General features: G+C 40.6%; 4 protein-coding genes across 5 annotated transcripts in view; 2 read left to right on the top strand and 2 right to left on the bottom strand.

The window, feature by feature from the left end:
• The window catches only part of fancm (FA complementation group M), a 39728-nt gene extending 36241 nt beyond the window's left edge, over nt 1–3487 (bottom strand). The window contains exons 1-4 of the mRNA XM_034126744.1: nt 2689–3487; nt 2431–2603; nt 2051–2128; nt 1774–1932 (exon numbers count right to left, since the gene is read on the bottom strand). Of these exons, the coding sequence (XP_033982635.1) occupies nt 1774–1932; nt 2051–2128; nt 2431–2603; nt 2689–3394 (1116 nt within the window). The 5' untranslated portion in view covers nt 3395–3487. The remainder of the gene's footprint in view (nt 1–1773; nt 1933–2050; nt 2129–2430; nt 2604–2688) is intronic.
• A 224-nt stretch (nt 3488–3711) lies between these two features.
• On the top strand, nt 3712–6457 carry iqcc (IQ motif containing C). The gene is made up of 5 exons (XM_034123503.1): nt 3712–3792; nt 4036–4179; nt 4690–5047; nt 5503–5624; nt 6245–6457. Exons 1-5 carry the CDS (start codon nt 3751–3753, stop codon nt 6278–6280), a joined length of 702 nt encoding a protein of 233 aa, XP_033979394.1. The 5' UTR covers nt 3712–3750; the 3' UTR covers nt 6281–6457.
• Nucleotides 6458–7286: 829 nt separating this feature from the next.
• On the top strand, nt 7287–12692 carry dcdc2b (doublecortin domain containing 2B). Of its 2 annotated transcripts, none has more exons than XM_034133851.1 (12): nt 7287–7739; nt 7906–7957; nt 9242–9312; nt 9644–9775; nt 9871–10005; nt 10129–10168; nt 10302–10367; nt 10542–10701; nt 11495–11604; nt 11692–11751; nt 12297–12353; nt 12455–12692. In XM_034133851.1, the coding sequence occupies exons 1-12, from the start codon at nt 7456–7458 to the stop codon at nt 12533–12535; spliced, it is 1248 nt and encodes a 415-aa protein (XP_033989742.1). In that variant the 5' UTR covers nt 7287–7455; the 3' UTR covers nt 12536–12692. The 2 variants fall into 2 exon arrangements, with proteins under 2 accessions (XP_033989742.1, XP_033989710.1); XM_034133819.1 differs by having other exon boundaries at nt 12297–12374.
• A 281-nt stretch (nt 12693–12973) lies between these two features.
• On the bottom strand, nt 12974–15939 carry tmem234 (transmembrane protein 234). The gene is made up of 5 exons (XM_034133966.1): nt 15883–15939; nt 15385–15536; nt 15219–15285; nt 14155–14247; nt 12974–13848 (listed from the first exon to the last, which is right to left on the bottom strand). Exons 1-5 carry the CDS (start codon nt 15893–15895, stop codon nt 13742–13744), a joined length of 432 nt encoding a protein of 143 aa, XP_033989857.1. The 5' UTR covers nt 15896–15939; the 3' UTR covers nt 12974–13741.
• Between the last annotated feature and the right edge of the window lie 203 nt (nt 15940–16142).

Here is a 16142-nt window from a genome sequence, read left to right as displayed (position 1 = left end):
TCTGTATTTTGTGTCCTGTCCGATCAAATTAAGAGAGAGCAGGGGGAAATGGAGGTTAACCGGCGGGCTGCAGACGCCATCCCATCAGGGGGGGGTAATATAAAGAGAAGGTGAACATTGAAAGTCAAAGCAATTACACATTAAGCCAGACAATCTCTATTATTACAAAGATTCCAAAAAGGATCAGAAAGATGGGAATAAAAGGACCAAGAAGACCCAACAGAGCTTATGTACAACAGGTCGAAGCTCTCGAATGCAGGTGTCACATTCCAGCTGTCCAGCCAGATGAAGTGTAGCTGCACATTTACAGTACAGTACACACCGACAGTAAGCCAACCCGTGACACGAAGAGAGCCTGTAGGGTCCGTTAATAATCCAGAACCATTTAGTCCACCAGCGCTGGAGCCAGACCAATGAGTGGGGAAAGGATGTTGCTTTCAGGACAAATCAACCAATGTAACATTAATCGACCCAGGATGAACCACAGAGCCAGAGGAAATATGTGTTGCTGAGAAAAGGATTAAGGCCAAAGTTTTTCTACAACAGAATCAAGCAAACAGTGACCACAAGGTGGCAGCAAAACACCAAAACAAACTACAAATGTAAGATGCTATATCATCTATATATCCATAAATCTATATTTCACTAAAAACAAAAAGGAACAGGAAACAAAGGGGGAATATAAAACTAACGTTTAAATTAAAAGTTGAAATGTTTTTGTGTTCTGGTGTGTTACTGGATATAACAGTCATGAATCCAGCAGTGAAAACATCAATGACAATGAAGATTGATTAAAAATATAAATTAATAAAAAAGTAGTTTTGGTAACAACAAGAAAGAAATTCAGTCTTAGCAATTAGCTGCAATTGTATAAAAAAAAGTGAGCTTCACGTTCTCTTAACTCGGACCGTTATGTCTGATGTTTAATTGTTAAGGGTTTGTACAGGAGTTAAAGTTGAGCGCTTTCAATGCATTTTCTAGGTACCTTAAAGGTGGGGTCGGTGATTTTGGAGAAACCAGCTCGAGTGCGCTGGAATTTGAAAATACACAACCGGAAAAAATCTGCCACTTCCTTACAGAGCCCCTCCTCCAACACACACGAGCGCGCACGTGACCAATGAGGGCACGAGATAAGTTTGTGCACAGATGGAAGGCTGACAGGCAGGTAGGCCATCCAGTTATTTTAGCCGGGCCGGCTAAAATGATTGGTCGTGCTTTTTACAGTACTACGGCTTCCACAGATGAAATTTTTTTATGGATTTTTTGTCAAAGCACTTAAGATATTCATTGCTATCGGGATGTTAAGAGCATTCCATGGAATATAACAAAAAGTGTATCTCGAGCCGGTTTCTCAAACTTACCTACCCCACCTTTAACCAAAGTGTACAAACTATAAAAGCCTTTATTATCGTATATATATATATATATATATATATATATATATTATCGTAAATAGTCATTCGGAAAAAAATGTTTTGTTTTGGCAGCTGTTCATATTAACTTTGATTGAATGTTTTATGAGCTCTGGTTCGCTCCACATCTGGTGTGAGACGCCAGGAGACAACCAACAATAATGACGATGGGATTGTTTCAATTAAATGTTAAAAGATTGTTGGCCTACATGAGTGTTGTGTAGTAGAAACACCAGTTTATGTTGCAAATCACACATATTTAAAGGAGAGCACTTGAAATCAAACATATTCCGAGCAATTTGTAGGAAAAATTAAAAGCTTTAAAGAAAAGGAGAAGTTTTGTTAAAATGCTTGTGACTACCTGCAGGTAGCGCGCCTGGTGAGCAGAAAGAGCCTCTCCCAGGGGAACCACCACTTTCTCCACACTGCGCTGGTGGGAATGGGCCTGGATGTCTGGGCTCTCTTCTGAACGCAGCTCAATGTGGGAAATGAGCAAATTAGAGATCACTGCCTGCACCGCCTGGAGGGAGAGGGAAGGTGGAATCAGATAAGGAAATAGTTAAATAGAGATTTTTGTTATGAGGTCACATTAGGCTAGAGAGAAAAAAGGGATAACAGATATAGGATATTGTTCTTACCTTTGTATCTCCACCTGGGGTTGCACTTAGGGCCAGGATACGGAATTGCAGAGTCTGACTGCCGAGCTGCCTGATCACCTGAGTAACAGGAAGATGAGCCGATATAAAACATTGTGAGAAATGAATTGTATTGCCATAGTCTCAAGTATATTCATTTTCTTTAATGTTAGACAAATTACAGCAAATTAATTAATTAGTATAAAGATCATGGTACTTCGTTACATTAAAGCACGCCTGCTTTTGATTTTGTCACATTGCCGACAGTAGTTTGATATTACAGCAACAATTGTGAATAAAGTTTCATACTGCTGCAGCAGTCAGCAGTGACACAACACTGAATTGAATGACAAGCTGTGATAATTAGTGAAAAGTTTGTGTACCTGACAGTAGGCATGGTTACCCAGCGCCTTGTGGGCTTCATCGATCACCACACACTTGATCTGCTGGGCCGGGCAGGTGTCTCTGGACAGATCGTTCACCATCACCTGAGGGGTGAGGAAGAAGATACGCTTGTTCCTCCACACCTCCTGTCTGTTCTTTGCTGCTGTGCTGCCTGTAGAGAAAGGAGATGGACTGATTGTTGGTAAAGTATAACAAAAGAAAGATGGGAGCCACAGCCTGTGTGTCATGAGTGTTACCTGTCAGCTCAGCCATGTGTGCCTGTGGGATCCCCATCACTTTGTAACAGGCCTCGATCTGCTGAGCCACCAGAGGTTTGGTGGGAGCCATGAATACAATCTTCCCCGATGGATACCAGCGGTAGAAGTTGTACATAACCACAGCGGCTATAAATGTCTTTCCCAGACCAGTGGGAAGACACACCAGTGTGTTCTGAAACAGAGCTGCCTCTGATATCTTCAGCTGGTACTCCCTGAGGGGGTAGTTGGTGGGGTAAATCCATACCTTAGCTGAGGAGCTGTCAAAGCCAGGGAAGTCTGGATATGTCTGCCCACCTGAGGGGACGGGAGAGAGGGCAGTGCTCTCTGCTGCTACAGGGTTGTCATATTGAAAAGAGTTCCCATTTTCAAGTTGTAGGCTCTTCTCAGCTTCATAAACAGCGACCACCATCAAATCATCGTCATCAAAATCCTCTTCATATGCAGGTTTAGGGTCCTCTGTCCTCCTCACTTGGTTTTCTGTTGTGTATGAACACCCCTGCCCTATTTGAGCCCATAGTGGATTGAGAGGAGGATATGTTGTAGCTACCTGAGCAGTGTTGCTTGGGGTTGTTTTGCGCCGTCCAGCAGCTTTCTTGACATCCTGTTTCGGTGGAACAACTTTGTTTTTGGAGACGGATGCACCCCAAGTCTGGAACAACGTCTTCTGATTTGAACCACTACTCATTTTCTTTAGTTAAGGCGAAAAACGTAAAGAAACCGTGCCATGTGACGAGCAGCAACATTGCAAACTGAATACAGGCTGGTACATAAACACGGGGTCACTTCCGCCAACGTTTTACCATAATATAACACCACATACATGACAACGGCTTTACTCCAATCATTTAGGTCGATTAAATATAAACACAAGTGTACAAAGTAATTCCCTGTATTGTCAAGACGACAATATATATTTTTAAGAGCTTAACCGAAACACGTTTGGTTACAAATAAGAAGGAGGCTTTTATTTTGTCAGTGTGACACCGGAAACAAATTAAAAGTTTGAGTTCATCTCCCGCTCTCCGTCATGTAACCATAGTAATGGACAGAAGCGAATGGGAGCATATACTCACCTGTTTTCAGGTAATTATGTTATGTTATTAGCCTACTTCAAACCCGTACAGCCCCACGAAGTGTTTTATACCTACACTAATTCCATTCAGGTGTTTATTTTAGCTATGTCGGGCTGTTTACCTTCTAACTCCAGAAACGGTGCTAATAGTAGCTATTGTTTTTAGCATTTCGCTACTAAAGTAAGTGTTGCAGTTAGCTTGAGGCTACATGTGACATGTTCCTATAGTTACTGTGAATTATTCTCTTCGGTAGGCATCTGCACGTAGATACCTGGTAATAAATGAAATCCGTAGTGCACGAGAGGACTTTGAGGACATCGTTAAGGAGATTGATGGAGGGTTGACCCATTTACAGTGGAGGGAGACAATCATCCCCATTCCCCACTTCACAGACACTGTAAGTAACTACATCGGATGTGAGAGTTTACGTTAATCGTTTGAAATCGGTGCTTATTCAAATCCTTTACTTACAAAAGTACGAATACCACTCTATTACTAGTAGAAATGTTGAAAATGTTACTTCACTATATGAAAATCTATTTAAATTATTAAAAGTACTTCTATACATTTAGAAACATGTATCCTGTGACTATTCATCTTAATTAATATATTATAACGATTATTATTATTTTAAATGTATTACTATTTTATATTAACTGCAAACAATTATTAATTCATTATGGATTACTACTGATCATTTCTCAATTAATCGATTGATTGTTTTGTATGTGAAAATAATGTGGAATGTCACAATTACCTATATATCGCTCAAATCTACTTCATCACAAGTAGAAAGTGGCATAAAAATAAAAAACTCAATTATAGTAAAAATATAGTCAGATTGTACTGAAGTACAGTTCTTGATTAAATATAAATAAATTGTAGCTCTGTTCTCATGCATTACCAGGAGTGCCCATTCCTACGACACCGCAGCTCTAGCAGAAAATCTTCAACTCCTGGACTCGATGTCTGTGTCAGTCCCCAGAGCCTGTCATTACTGTCATCGTCATTATCATCATCGTCTTCAGCACCCTTACCAGAGGAGAAAGGAGACCATCATGTCCTGCTTGAGAAGATAGAAGCAGAGCGAGATGATTCACAAACCAAAAGACAGGCTTCTCCCTCTAAGGACTGTTCCCTCAGCAGTAATGTTAGAGAGGATGGAGAGGGACAGAAAGGAAGCACTGAGGGGGAGAAAGATGGAGACTCCACCACCGTCTGGAGCAGTTTGGAGCTGGACAACAACGAGGGTCATTCTCCCAAAGGTTGCTAACATAACAAAAGTAGTTCCTCTCACAGCACTGCAGACATTAATATCTGTATACAAAATATATATATATTCAGTTGATTATGGAACATATAGGCTATAGTTTGCTTCGAATATATAAAAAACAGTGGATTGACATTATTATAGTTTAGTTTTTTTAAAGAAAAATGTTTGGCCTTCATTCCTTTTTTAATGATAGCATAGCGAGTGAGGGAGGATGACACTCTGCACTTATTATAATGTGTTTAACAGTAATAACTTAAGAAAGGGACCTTTTCATCTTTTTTTATGTAAGTAATAAAATGCATACCATTTATTTAATCTGATCAAAATGTGAGGTTTTAAATGAAATAGAAGAATAAACACAAAACATGTACAAAACGCATGTAACTGTGGTTGCCAACCGATGTGATTCCTGTAGAGTTAATGCCTTATCGCTCACCTTTCCTCCAGGTCCCCGACAGTTCAGCTTGGCTCAGGAAGTGCCCCCCACCCCACAGGCCTTGCGTCTCCATAGAAACACCCTGACCATGGAGCTGGTCTGGCTCCAACAGGCCATTGACAGCAGGAAAAAGGTAATGTGAAGGAAGGGAGGAATGTGGCGTTTCAATACATTTATTAATTGGTGGCAGTCTCCTGCTGTAAGAAAATTACAAACAACATTTATTAACTGACCTCAGAAGTAAGTCAGTAAATTGGGTCAAAGATGCATTAGTTCTAGAAGAAATACTTAAACCTATATTGTAGATATTAATACCTAAATAATAACCACAGTGTTACCTATTGAACACAATCAATATGTCCTGATAGCAGTAAAGCAGCACAGAGCATCATTTTCTTCCTACAATCGAACCTCCTTAATATCTGTGTGCATCTGCAATGTTGTTTTTAGTTTATCCAGCTTTCTGTCACCTTTGCAGCCAGCCTGTGTACTAATCTAATCCCGTAATTTATCTATTAACAAATGACTGTCTTCACCAAACCTGCACCACTGCCCCCATGTAGCACCCTGCAGCTCCAGAGGGTGTAAAGGTGTCAAGATGTGGAGGAATGTGCAAAAACAACACCAAATGTAAACTGCAGCTGAACCCAGACCAGCAGGATTTACTCATGCATGGGGTTCACCTGAGGTGTAACGGGTCAGAAGAATTAACTTTTAATGATTGTTTTTTCCTCTCTTCCTTCTCCTCTACAGTACTTGTCACTCAAGGATGGGCTGAGCGTATCTTGAAGGCAGAAGTAATCTGAACTGGACTGATCGCTGTCAGGATATTATTGTACTCAAATACAAAGACACCGGAAATAAATTGTCATCCATGGAATTAACTCATTTTTTGTAGATCTGTACATTGTGTATATTTTATTTGCTATGTTTAAAAATAAAGATTAAACTGTATTTTTCTAAAAAGTCTACTTTCTGCTGTTGTTGCCACTGCTCATATCGGTCTCGTGACATCATTTGTGACTGGGTGAGGTAGTTACTGTTACTGTTGTGGAGGAAAAGGTGAACTCAATCCAGGTCAGGGCGATCGCTGGCTCAAAACAAGTTGGTTGTGACTCACAGAAGCTCAAATTCCCCATTTAGATCACAATGAATGAGCTCTCACGCATCACATAGGAGTTCTGCACACAACTGTCTCCTATTAAGCTGCTGTAGTCTTAAGGTATTAATGTCATTAAAGAGCACTTAGGAACATGCTTTTAAAAGGAAAAAATTACATTGTCCTGCTTCCAAAAAAGTCCTTGTTTTTAGATCAAATGTCATGTTTAAAAGGTCACTTGAGACATTTCCGTAATGGTTTTGTCACCATAATTGCCAGCTTATGCTTATTTGGCAAATATGTTTTTGGGGGAAAATACAGACAAGTGGATGTAGAAGTTATCTTATTGATTCAGCTTACAACAACACAGCGACCCACCCCTTCTCTCCTCTGTCTGTCCCCTTTTGTTGTGGTTGCTGCCGATGGTTTGGCCCACAAAGCCGGTCATTGCTGGCCATGCTGCCATAGCAACCAGGAAATACTCACTGCCGTCAGTGGAGTACCTAGTGTGTGAATGTGTGTGTGTGTGCTAGGGGGGATAGAGAGAGCAGAACGTGGTGAGTGGGAGTCCAGACGGATCACAACAATAGAAGGGAAGGATTTTCACCTTTCGCCTCCGATTCAAGCCTTTCCTCGCTTCATCGTCCAACAGGAGGTAGTGACTGAACATGGTTTTTATTCATGTGTGATTCAAAGAATGTGTTATGTAAATGTACCTGGTGTATGAAGATGGTCAGGAAATGCAATTATAGGCTAAGTGAGTGAAATTACATGTATGTGGAGAGAATGATGTGGTGTTAGTGGTTTAAAAAAACACCTTTTAAAAAAAATTGTGTGTGGACTATCAGTAGCCTACCTGGCTCAGATGGCTGCCAGCACAGCAGCCACGGCTCTCCTGCCTCCAGTGAAGAGCGTGGTGGTCTATAAGAATGGAGACCCTTTCTACAGTGGACGCAGGTTTGTGGTCAACCAACGACAGGTGGCCAGCATGGAGGCCTTTCTGACTGAAGTGACCCGGAGCATCGGGGCCCCCCTGGCCGTCAGGACCCTCTACACGCCCAGGCAGGGGCACAGGGTCTCAGACCTCCAGGATCTTCAGACAGGAGCCAAGTATGTTGCTGCTGGCTTTGAACGGTTCAAAAAACTTGAGTAAGTACAAAAAACACTTACTATGCTGATATTAGTGTGCAGTTCTAGAGGCTTTCTGTGTCTAAAATGAAAGGAAATTAATTAAGAATCAATTCTAGCATACCTTTTGTGTGAGAAAAGGGTTTAAAAGGATTTTCTTCGTTATATCTTTTGTTTTAATGCATAGTTACCTGACCGCAAGAACGAAAAAGCAGCCTTCTGGCCGTGAAGAAACCCAGGTAGGCTTTTATTTTGATGTGTGGGCGTTTTGCTTTTAAGGCCCACTCCATCACTGATTAATCCCAGTTTAACCAGGAAGAATGCACCCCCTGGCACTGTACTCAAATCAAACCTTTTCTAGTTGATATTGTGCCAAAGCAAATATGAGGAATTTCCATTAGTGAGATTTGCCTTTACATTTGACCACACATTGTTTTGTTGGCATTAGTTTGATTAGGGCCACCCTTTGCGTTTACCGTCCCCTCGATGTCCGTGTGGTTGTCATGTAAATTACCGGATACAATGGTCTAATGACTTAACTGTCATTTACATGTCACTCAGGCCTTGCGGTGCGCCCTGTAAAAGCTCCAATGTGACATTAGACTCAGTAATTACAGCTGGATGTCGCCAAAGAGCAAAACATCTGAAGTAAATCAGATTTTATAACCATTTTCTATAGTGAATCTGAAATCTGTTTTCTTCAGTGATGGCGGAAGCTCTCTTAAAATCCAAACAAAATTCATTTCAAACACGTTCACACATGCTGAGGAGTGCTTGCTTTGTATTCTGACCCGCTGGCAGGTACAGTATGACCCCCTTTTTTTGAGTGTGCTCTCAGTCTCAAACCATCAGTGTTACTTTTCTGAAAAACATAAAAGGAGCGGAGACCGATTGTGTGTGCCTTGGGTGACTGCCATTTGGAAAGCGAGAGTTCTTAGGTTTTAAAGTCTTACATGCCTGTGTTGTGGTTGCTGTGGAGCAATGCAGGAAGTGTGTCTGTATGTGAGTTGTGTTTGATCCAGCTGGTGAAACAAAGAGTGGTGCTTTCACGCAGTGTTATCAGGGCTGTGTCTGGACAGGCCTATTACCCACAATTCACCGCCCCATGCCTCCTTATTCTCTGCTCTGAGACACTGTAAATGCATCAAATGTCTCTCTCTTCAAAGTAAAAACAATAACGGGAGATTATCAATGTCGGGGGCGTTCTGAGTGGATTGATTTAGTCCAGCTACATATCAGAGGCAGACATGGATATCGACTGAAGAGTTAATTGAAATATGGGACAAAATGGGCTTTGAGAGGAACCCTCAGATCACAAAAATGAGCCTTTTAAGACATCTCGCAGTGATGTTAGATTCATTTGCTGCGCCACTTGAGCAGAATAGTTAGTGAGCCATTACAGGTTAAGGATAAATAATTTTTTCTGTGATGGATGTGCAGGATATACAGTACATGATTTAAGAGGAATTTTCAATAGCACTGAGTTTGCAGTGTCAACTATCTGATTTTCTTGTCTTCTGCAGGCCAAAGCATCCCAGAGGCTCAATGTTTCAGCCAAATGGAGAAAGTTTATACCTCTACCCTGCATTATACAGTGAGTTTGATAAACTACATGCAATAAATAATGTTTCTTTTGAGGATATAGGTAACTAACTGTATTTGTTTGTACAATTTGACTGTGGCTCCTTCTCAGAATGAGTTGTAATAACTTTCGTGAATCTTTTTTAAGCGCCCAAACTTGTGTGAATGTTTTTATTTGTCCAGGGAAACAAAAAGAAGGGCTTCTGCAAGTAAAAGACTGTTACTTTGAAAGATACCCCTTGATTTATCTAATTCAGAATTATAGTCTCATAGCTTTGGCTTTCCCATCTTTTACTTTGACTTAACATTAGGACATTTAGGAAAACCCTGTGTTCTCTGTTCAGCGTTTTCCGAAATGGAGACTTGCTTTGTCCACCATTCCGGTTCATCATTCCTCGGAGCATGCAGCAGGACCTGGAGCAGATCCTGAGTCTGGTCACTGAGAAGGTCAGCTTAAGAACTGGAGCTGTGCGCAGGTCAGTGACACAAACCCATTAAATACACGTGTGGAACAAAAATAGACGAGGAGATATAGAATAAAAACCTCCCTGTGACCCCGGTGCTTTATCAGGTTGTGCTCTCTGGAAGGAGCGACTTTGTCGTCAGTTGTGGAACTGGAGACTGGCCACTGCTATGTTGCCGTGGGAACTGAGAGGTTCAAGAAACTTCCATATGTGGAGCTTTTGGTTTCAAAAGCTACAGAGAGGTATTGTGCAAGGTCCTCTGTGGGTGTGTGTAAATACGTCTGTTCTGCTCCATAAATAAAAAGTTGATTGTCAGACAAGACATGTTTTTTAAACATTTAAGGAATTGTTTTTTTATTTTGCAGATATTACCCAGGAAAGAGAAGGCTGTTAAGGAGAAATGAGGTACCTTTAATTATATGCAGTTTATTCACCATACCTTTAAGTCTTAACATACAGTCTAAGCATTGTTTGTCTTCCCTTATGTTCACATGTCAGGTGTGAGTGACAGCTGTATGTGTTTGTGTGTTTCTCTCAGAACAGGAAAGCAGGAAGTGGTCCAGAGGATCAGTACAGTGACTCAGCCCTCCTCGACTCTCCAGAGGTACAAATCGGTCTATAATTCACACCACAAGAGCTATATAGGGACTGCTAATTTGTTTTGTGTATTCTTCCTAACACGTTCAATACCCCAGCGAGACAAACTGTGCAGAGAGTATTTTTATTTTGCCTATAAATGAAATGATATATTTAGTCAGTTGCATCCCATGAATTTCAGTCAGATGGTCGCAGGGTGAAGTCCACAGGAGATGACGCTGCAGCTCCAGCAGAGCAGAGCAGGAGAGAGGGAGCAGAGGAGACGTCTGCCTTCTTCTCCAGGCCCGTCAAGATCCGCAACAACAGAGGACAGCCCAGACCCCCACTCAGCAATGGATCTGGTTAGGAACCCCAACTTTAAACATCTTTACTGAATTTAGTTTTCCTCATTTGAACTAGAAAGGCGAACTTTGTAAAATGCAGATCTCCTCCTGCTGGATCTCTCTTTTACCTCCCTCAATATAGCGACAAAGACAAGAAAATGTGGGATTTATTCATCTCATGTGGTGCCCAATTTAACTGATTATAAGTGTTGGAAAAATATCACTCGTCACCGGCTTGAGCTTCAATATCAGGATACATGTATTTATTATCCTTGCAAGAATGGAAGTAGTCATTACATACAGAGCATATGATACAACTAGTTCCCAGAACAGCGTCCTTCACATGCTTATACAAGAAGAGGGTGTTACAGTCACAAGATGCAGGAATACCGGTTCAAAGCCGTATACAATGTTTTGTTCAAATTAGCTAATCTGTTCATCATGTTAATCGTTGTCACATAGCTATCATATGCCTAAAACAGTGTTTCTATGGATGTTGGTGTTTGAGCCCTGACAAAAGACCAAATGTGGCCTACTGTACAACAGTCAAGGTAAGGTTTTTTTTCAGCCTAGCTGATTGTCTGAAATGTTTTTTGCTACTAAAGCCCACCAGCCGGTTATGAGGAGTCAGCAAACAAAACAGTCAATACCATTTTTTATATTCAAAAGAGTGACTCAGCCCAACAATAAGCTGTCCTTGAACACAACTGAGCAGAAATAAGTATCAGGTCGATGGGTCCAGGAGTAGGCATGCGTATAATAAATGTTCTGTTGATCATAGCAGCAGCTTTTTGATTTCTGTCTGTCACAGTCCAGCCCAGCCTGTTGAAGAGAGCAGCACGGAGGAGAAGAGAGGAGGCACGAGGGGCCGAGGAGGTGCACGAGGACGAAAACACAGCTACAGAGCTTCCTGTTGACCAGGTCAGCTTTACACATTAACATTTTTTGTCTTCATATTTGTTTAAAGCAGAGCTAACTCTTAATCTGTCTCTCATTTTCTGTCCAAAGAGAGTAGCAGAGATAGTGGAGGATGAGGAACAAAACGCTCCTCTAGACAACACTCAGCAGGTAGGCATTGTTCATGTTCATCTGTTAGCTTCCTGTATAATTAGAGAAATGTGGAAAAACAATGTCCTTCACATTTACAGACTGGGTATAATTTAGAAAAGAGGTGGATGATGGAACATTTATTAATTTATGTATTTATACATTACTGTGACCTTTTTTGTATTCTACACAGTTGCCAATTTAAATATGCGTGATGAACAAATGACACTGAATTCTGCATTTGGGAACAAAAACCCTTTTTCTCAAGAGACTTTCACAAATGATGGGAAAGCAGGTACAGTATAGGACATATGAGTGGGCGGTTACAATTACACAACACACGGGTGCTGATATTAACAGGTTCAGTTTCTGTGTAAATGGGTTCAGAATATGATATTTGTAACCTGTAACACGGTAACATCTCAACAAATGGTGTGAAACAACAGAATAGTATGCAAGGACCATCGAGTATGATGAAATTCTGGGATGACACATACTGTACTGCTTATGTTCAGTAGTAAAGGGACACAGACATTTTTCAGCATTCAATGTGTGTCTAATTTCAGGATCCTGAAAGGCAGCAGACGTCTTTGAAGTCAAGGCCTTCGTCAAACACATCTCAGGTAGAGAGCAGGGAAGAAAAGGCGAGTCTACCCACCTCAAAGTGTATTAAAATGCTTCATTGCTTTTCCTCTAACACTATTTTCGTTATATCCTCTAACAGGAGAGCCCACAGGTTGCCCCGTCAATACAACAGAACACAACCATCATCAGGAGTCCTGGTGAATTCATCAAAGAGGTTTAACTACAGCTGACGAGCCAGCGGCTGTTTCTATGATGACCAAATGTGCTCAAATTAATGTTTGATTACATTTGTACTTTAAAAGTGTTAATGAGCCAAGCGACAACTTTAATTTATGTTGTTTTATTTTAGAACAAAGTCCAAAATGTGAACAGGCATGCAAAATAAGAACAAATAACTCAGGAGATTTACACTCTCTTTAGTTCTAGTACAATCCAGAATCTGACAAAACAACGCTATTCTGACATTATACCCTTCATAAAGTTAGTGTTATATTATATTGTTGTGAATCTGTTTTACAGGAATGATTCATAAACTGTCTAGGTGTTCGGGGACGCATTTTATTCCATATTCAAAATGTACATAAGAAACAATATTTTTGGGATATTTTAAGACTTCATGTATTTTTGATTTGCAGAAATCAGTGATTCAGACAAAAAATTATGTTTTGCCAACAATTTATTAATAGAATACCAGCCACATTCCATAATCTGTACAGAATTTTGTGTCAATAAAATACTGTGACAATAAAAACAAAATATATTACTATGTACATCACTGTTGTTTCTCAAATACTTCAGACATGTTCGCACAGCATACAACAAGGTAACTCGCTATAAAACAACAAAACCATTATTTTATCTAACTCAGTAATACATTATGTAAACAAGAGTCAAGACAGCCAGAAAATAAGTAAATGAATAACCGTTTTATCCTCGAGCAAAACAGCAATTTGTTCTCCTGTGTCCTGCTCTTTCCCAAACAGAAGGAGTCCGCAGTAAAATGTCCCCGTTAAACGAGAAGGTTAGATCTAATTGGTTCATTTTCAAAACCCAGCCTTATTTCTATTTGGTCTCTATAGCATTTATGCAGATGCCAGTCACATGGCGGGGCAGCAGAGTACTTAAACTTAAAAGTTAACAACCACCAACTTGTATGCAAGCCCCATAAATCTAGTCTAGCCTTGAGTTGAACCCCACATGCACCCAATTCCCCTTAAACTTGGCGTAAAAGCTTCTGGACAGGTTTTTTGAAGCTCACACTGAGTTCATTTAGGCACCATTCTCCCACCAGAGCCGTTGCTCTAAGGAGTCGCTGTCAGAATCTTAATTGCCCCCTCTAGTCCCGCCCCAAATCTGCTTTGGCCTTTCCTTCCCTGCAAAGGAATCACTTGAAGGTATGGGAGTTTTTATTTAATCCTCATCCCTGTTAGAGTTCCTGGGTCATATTCTGCTTCACAGTGTCTGTGTCATTAATGGAGCTTATAACACACAGCGTGATGCCAGCCGTGGTGAGGAACATTCCCGCGACAGCCTCTGCAGAGAGTGAGGAGTGTGGGGGAGGATATGAAAGAAAAATGAAAGTTAAAAAAAGCACATTTAAAAAGACAGAGCACAACCAGTACTGTATTTTTTCAGGCAGAGGAGGGAATTAACTGCTCCATAAAATGCTATAAAAAATGTCTTGTGTCTTGCTTATGTAACCGCTCTGAATTAGTTTTGAAGCCACATTTTTCATCCTAAAGCTTGAAGTATCCCAGATTTGCCTGCATCAGTATTACTCAATATTTGACTGCCCTGGTACTTGAAAGCTAGCTTGTGTATGAAAATAAAGTCCCTTACGTTTGCCTCCAAACTCTTCACCCAGAAACTTGCCGGTGAGCAGAGTGCAGAGGAAGGTAAGAGAGTTGGCCACAGGAACAGCCAGCGAAATCTCTGGGGAGAAGTGGAGAAGAACATTTATAATATAGATATATACTTGTATATATACTGCTACCAAATGAGCAGGCTTGACTCCTACTGGAAATAGATGATGTAAATTCAGAACAAAAAAGGAAAATACCCCAAAGAACCAATGTTCTCATAATGGATATTGAAAAAACTAAACCAGTAGAAATACATTTATTTCTCAAAAAACAAGCACATTATCAAGGCAGGAGGACATAGATGATGATTGTATTTATCCATTGTCCTTAAGGGAAGATCCCTCCCGTTTAACATTTAAAGCTGCACATGTTACCACAAGCAGTATAATTTGCTGTTTTAGGTATTATTGAGCTTTCCGACTCCGAAGCTTACTGGGAACTATCACATTACATGTTACTTGTTATCACAGAACTAAACCATTATTATTAATATTAGTTACACCTGTGCATTTCAACTTGTCTGCTGTGAAAGATGCCTAGTCTTCATAAATAAGGTGGGCTGAAGAATTGTTCTCACTGGCTGAAAGCAGGTTGAAATTATAAGAACAATTTATATTAGATTAAAAATATCATTATTATGTGTGTGACTTCTGGGTGGGCGGGCAGGCAGGCAGGCAGGCAGGAAATGCACCTGATCTTATTGGCTGAAGAGAAGCCAGGTGTGAGAAATAACAATAATGATGATTGCTTTGCTTTAGCCACTTCCAAGCCTTTAGTATTGTGCTTGCCAACTAAATGGGATGCTTTACTGGCAAACGTAATGGAACAACTCAGCTATCGTTAATTTTATTAGCAACACCTGTGCTCTTCGTGATAGTTATTTGATTGTACAATGCCATGTCTTTTTATGCTGTTGCAACGCAAAAATGTCCCAAATTGGGATCAATAAAAGTACTATCTTATCTTATCTTATAGTTCAAATGTCAGCTTTAAAAAAATAATTCTCAGTTAGTCCACCTTCAGACTGTGTTGGTGTCTCACCTGTGGTGGAGAGTGTGTAATAGTACACCAAAGAGCCACTCTGGTTCAGGAGAAAGGGGACCAGGTACTGTGGAGCAACACATGGAACAAAGTGCAATGTAACTAATTGTAAGGAAAAGCAATCCTTTCACAGTGGCAAACAATGAATGGATGCAAGGGTGTTTACCTTGAGGTTTAGGAAAAGAAACTTGACCTCAGCCAGCAGCTGTGAGACTCTGTTGTTGTGTTGGACATGTTCAATCCCCTCAGTGCCTCTCTTCAGGAAGGGGTTGGTGCAGCCCCACAGCACGGACACCAGCAGGAGACTCAGCAGCTCCACTGCAACACAGAACAGTCATACAATCTTCCCTGTGGCTTCACACCCTGGTCAGATATGCTACTAGTTGTGTTGAACGACAGGTGTCCATGACCAAGCCACGACCCGATAAACCACAAGAGTAGCGCAGTTAGCACCTGTGCTATAAACACCATGGAAAACACCGGTGGTCATTAGCTTAACGTTACTTCCCTAGCATTAGCTCTTTAAAAAGTTAGCTTTATTTTGGTTACGTTATACGTGCTCAAGAGGAAGCGGATACGTAGATATATTTTCGGAATCAAAATAAATAAGAAAAGGTGCCAAATATCATGATTTGAGAGAGGAATTGTGCTTTTAACCACTCACCTACGGTCACCATCGTAATGTAAACATCCAATGACTGACGAGTCGCGTTCAAGTCTTCAGCTCAGTTAGTAAATGTTACGTAAATTGCCAGAATATTAAACGGTTTTAGAAATAGTAATGATAGTTATTCAGTGGAGTAATTTAGGTTTAAAAACTACGACAATAAAGCACCGTAATTTTTGGGGGCAATGCTCTCATTCATGAACCTCAACATTTTGTAACGTTTCTCGTTATCTTGAATGTTGCTTTGGATCTTTCCC

The sequence above is a fragment of the Trematomus bernacchii genome, unplaced genomic scaffold, assembly GCF_902827165.1.
Source record: "Trematomus bernacchii unplaced genomic scaffold, fTreBer1.1, whole genome shotgun sequence".
NCBI lineage: Eukaryota > Metazoa > Chordata > Actinopteri > Perciformes > Nototheniidae > Trematomus > Trematomus bernacchii.
Note: the sequence above shows the minus strand (reverse complement) of the source record. Positions and strands in the feature narration are given on the sequence as shown.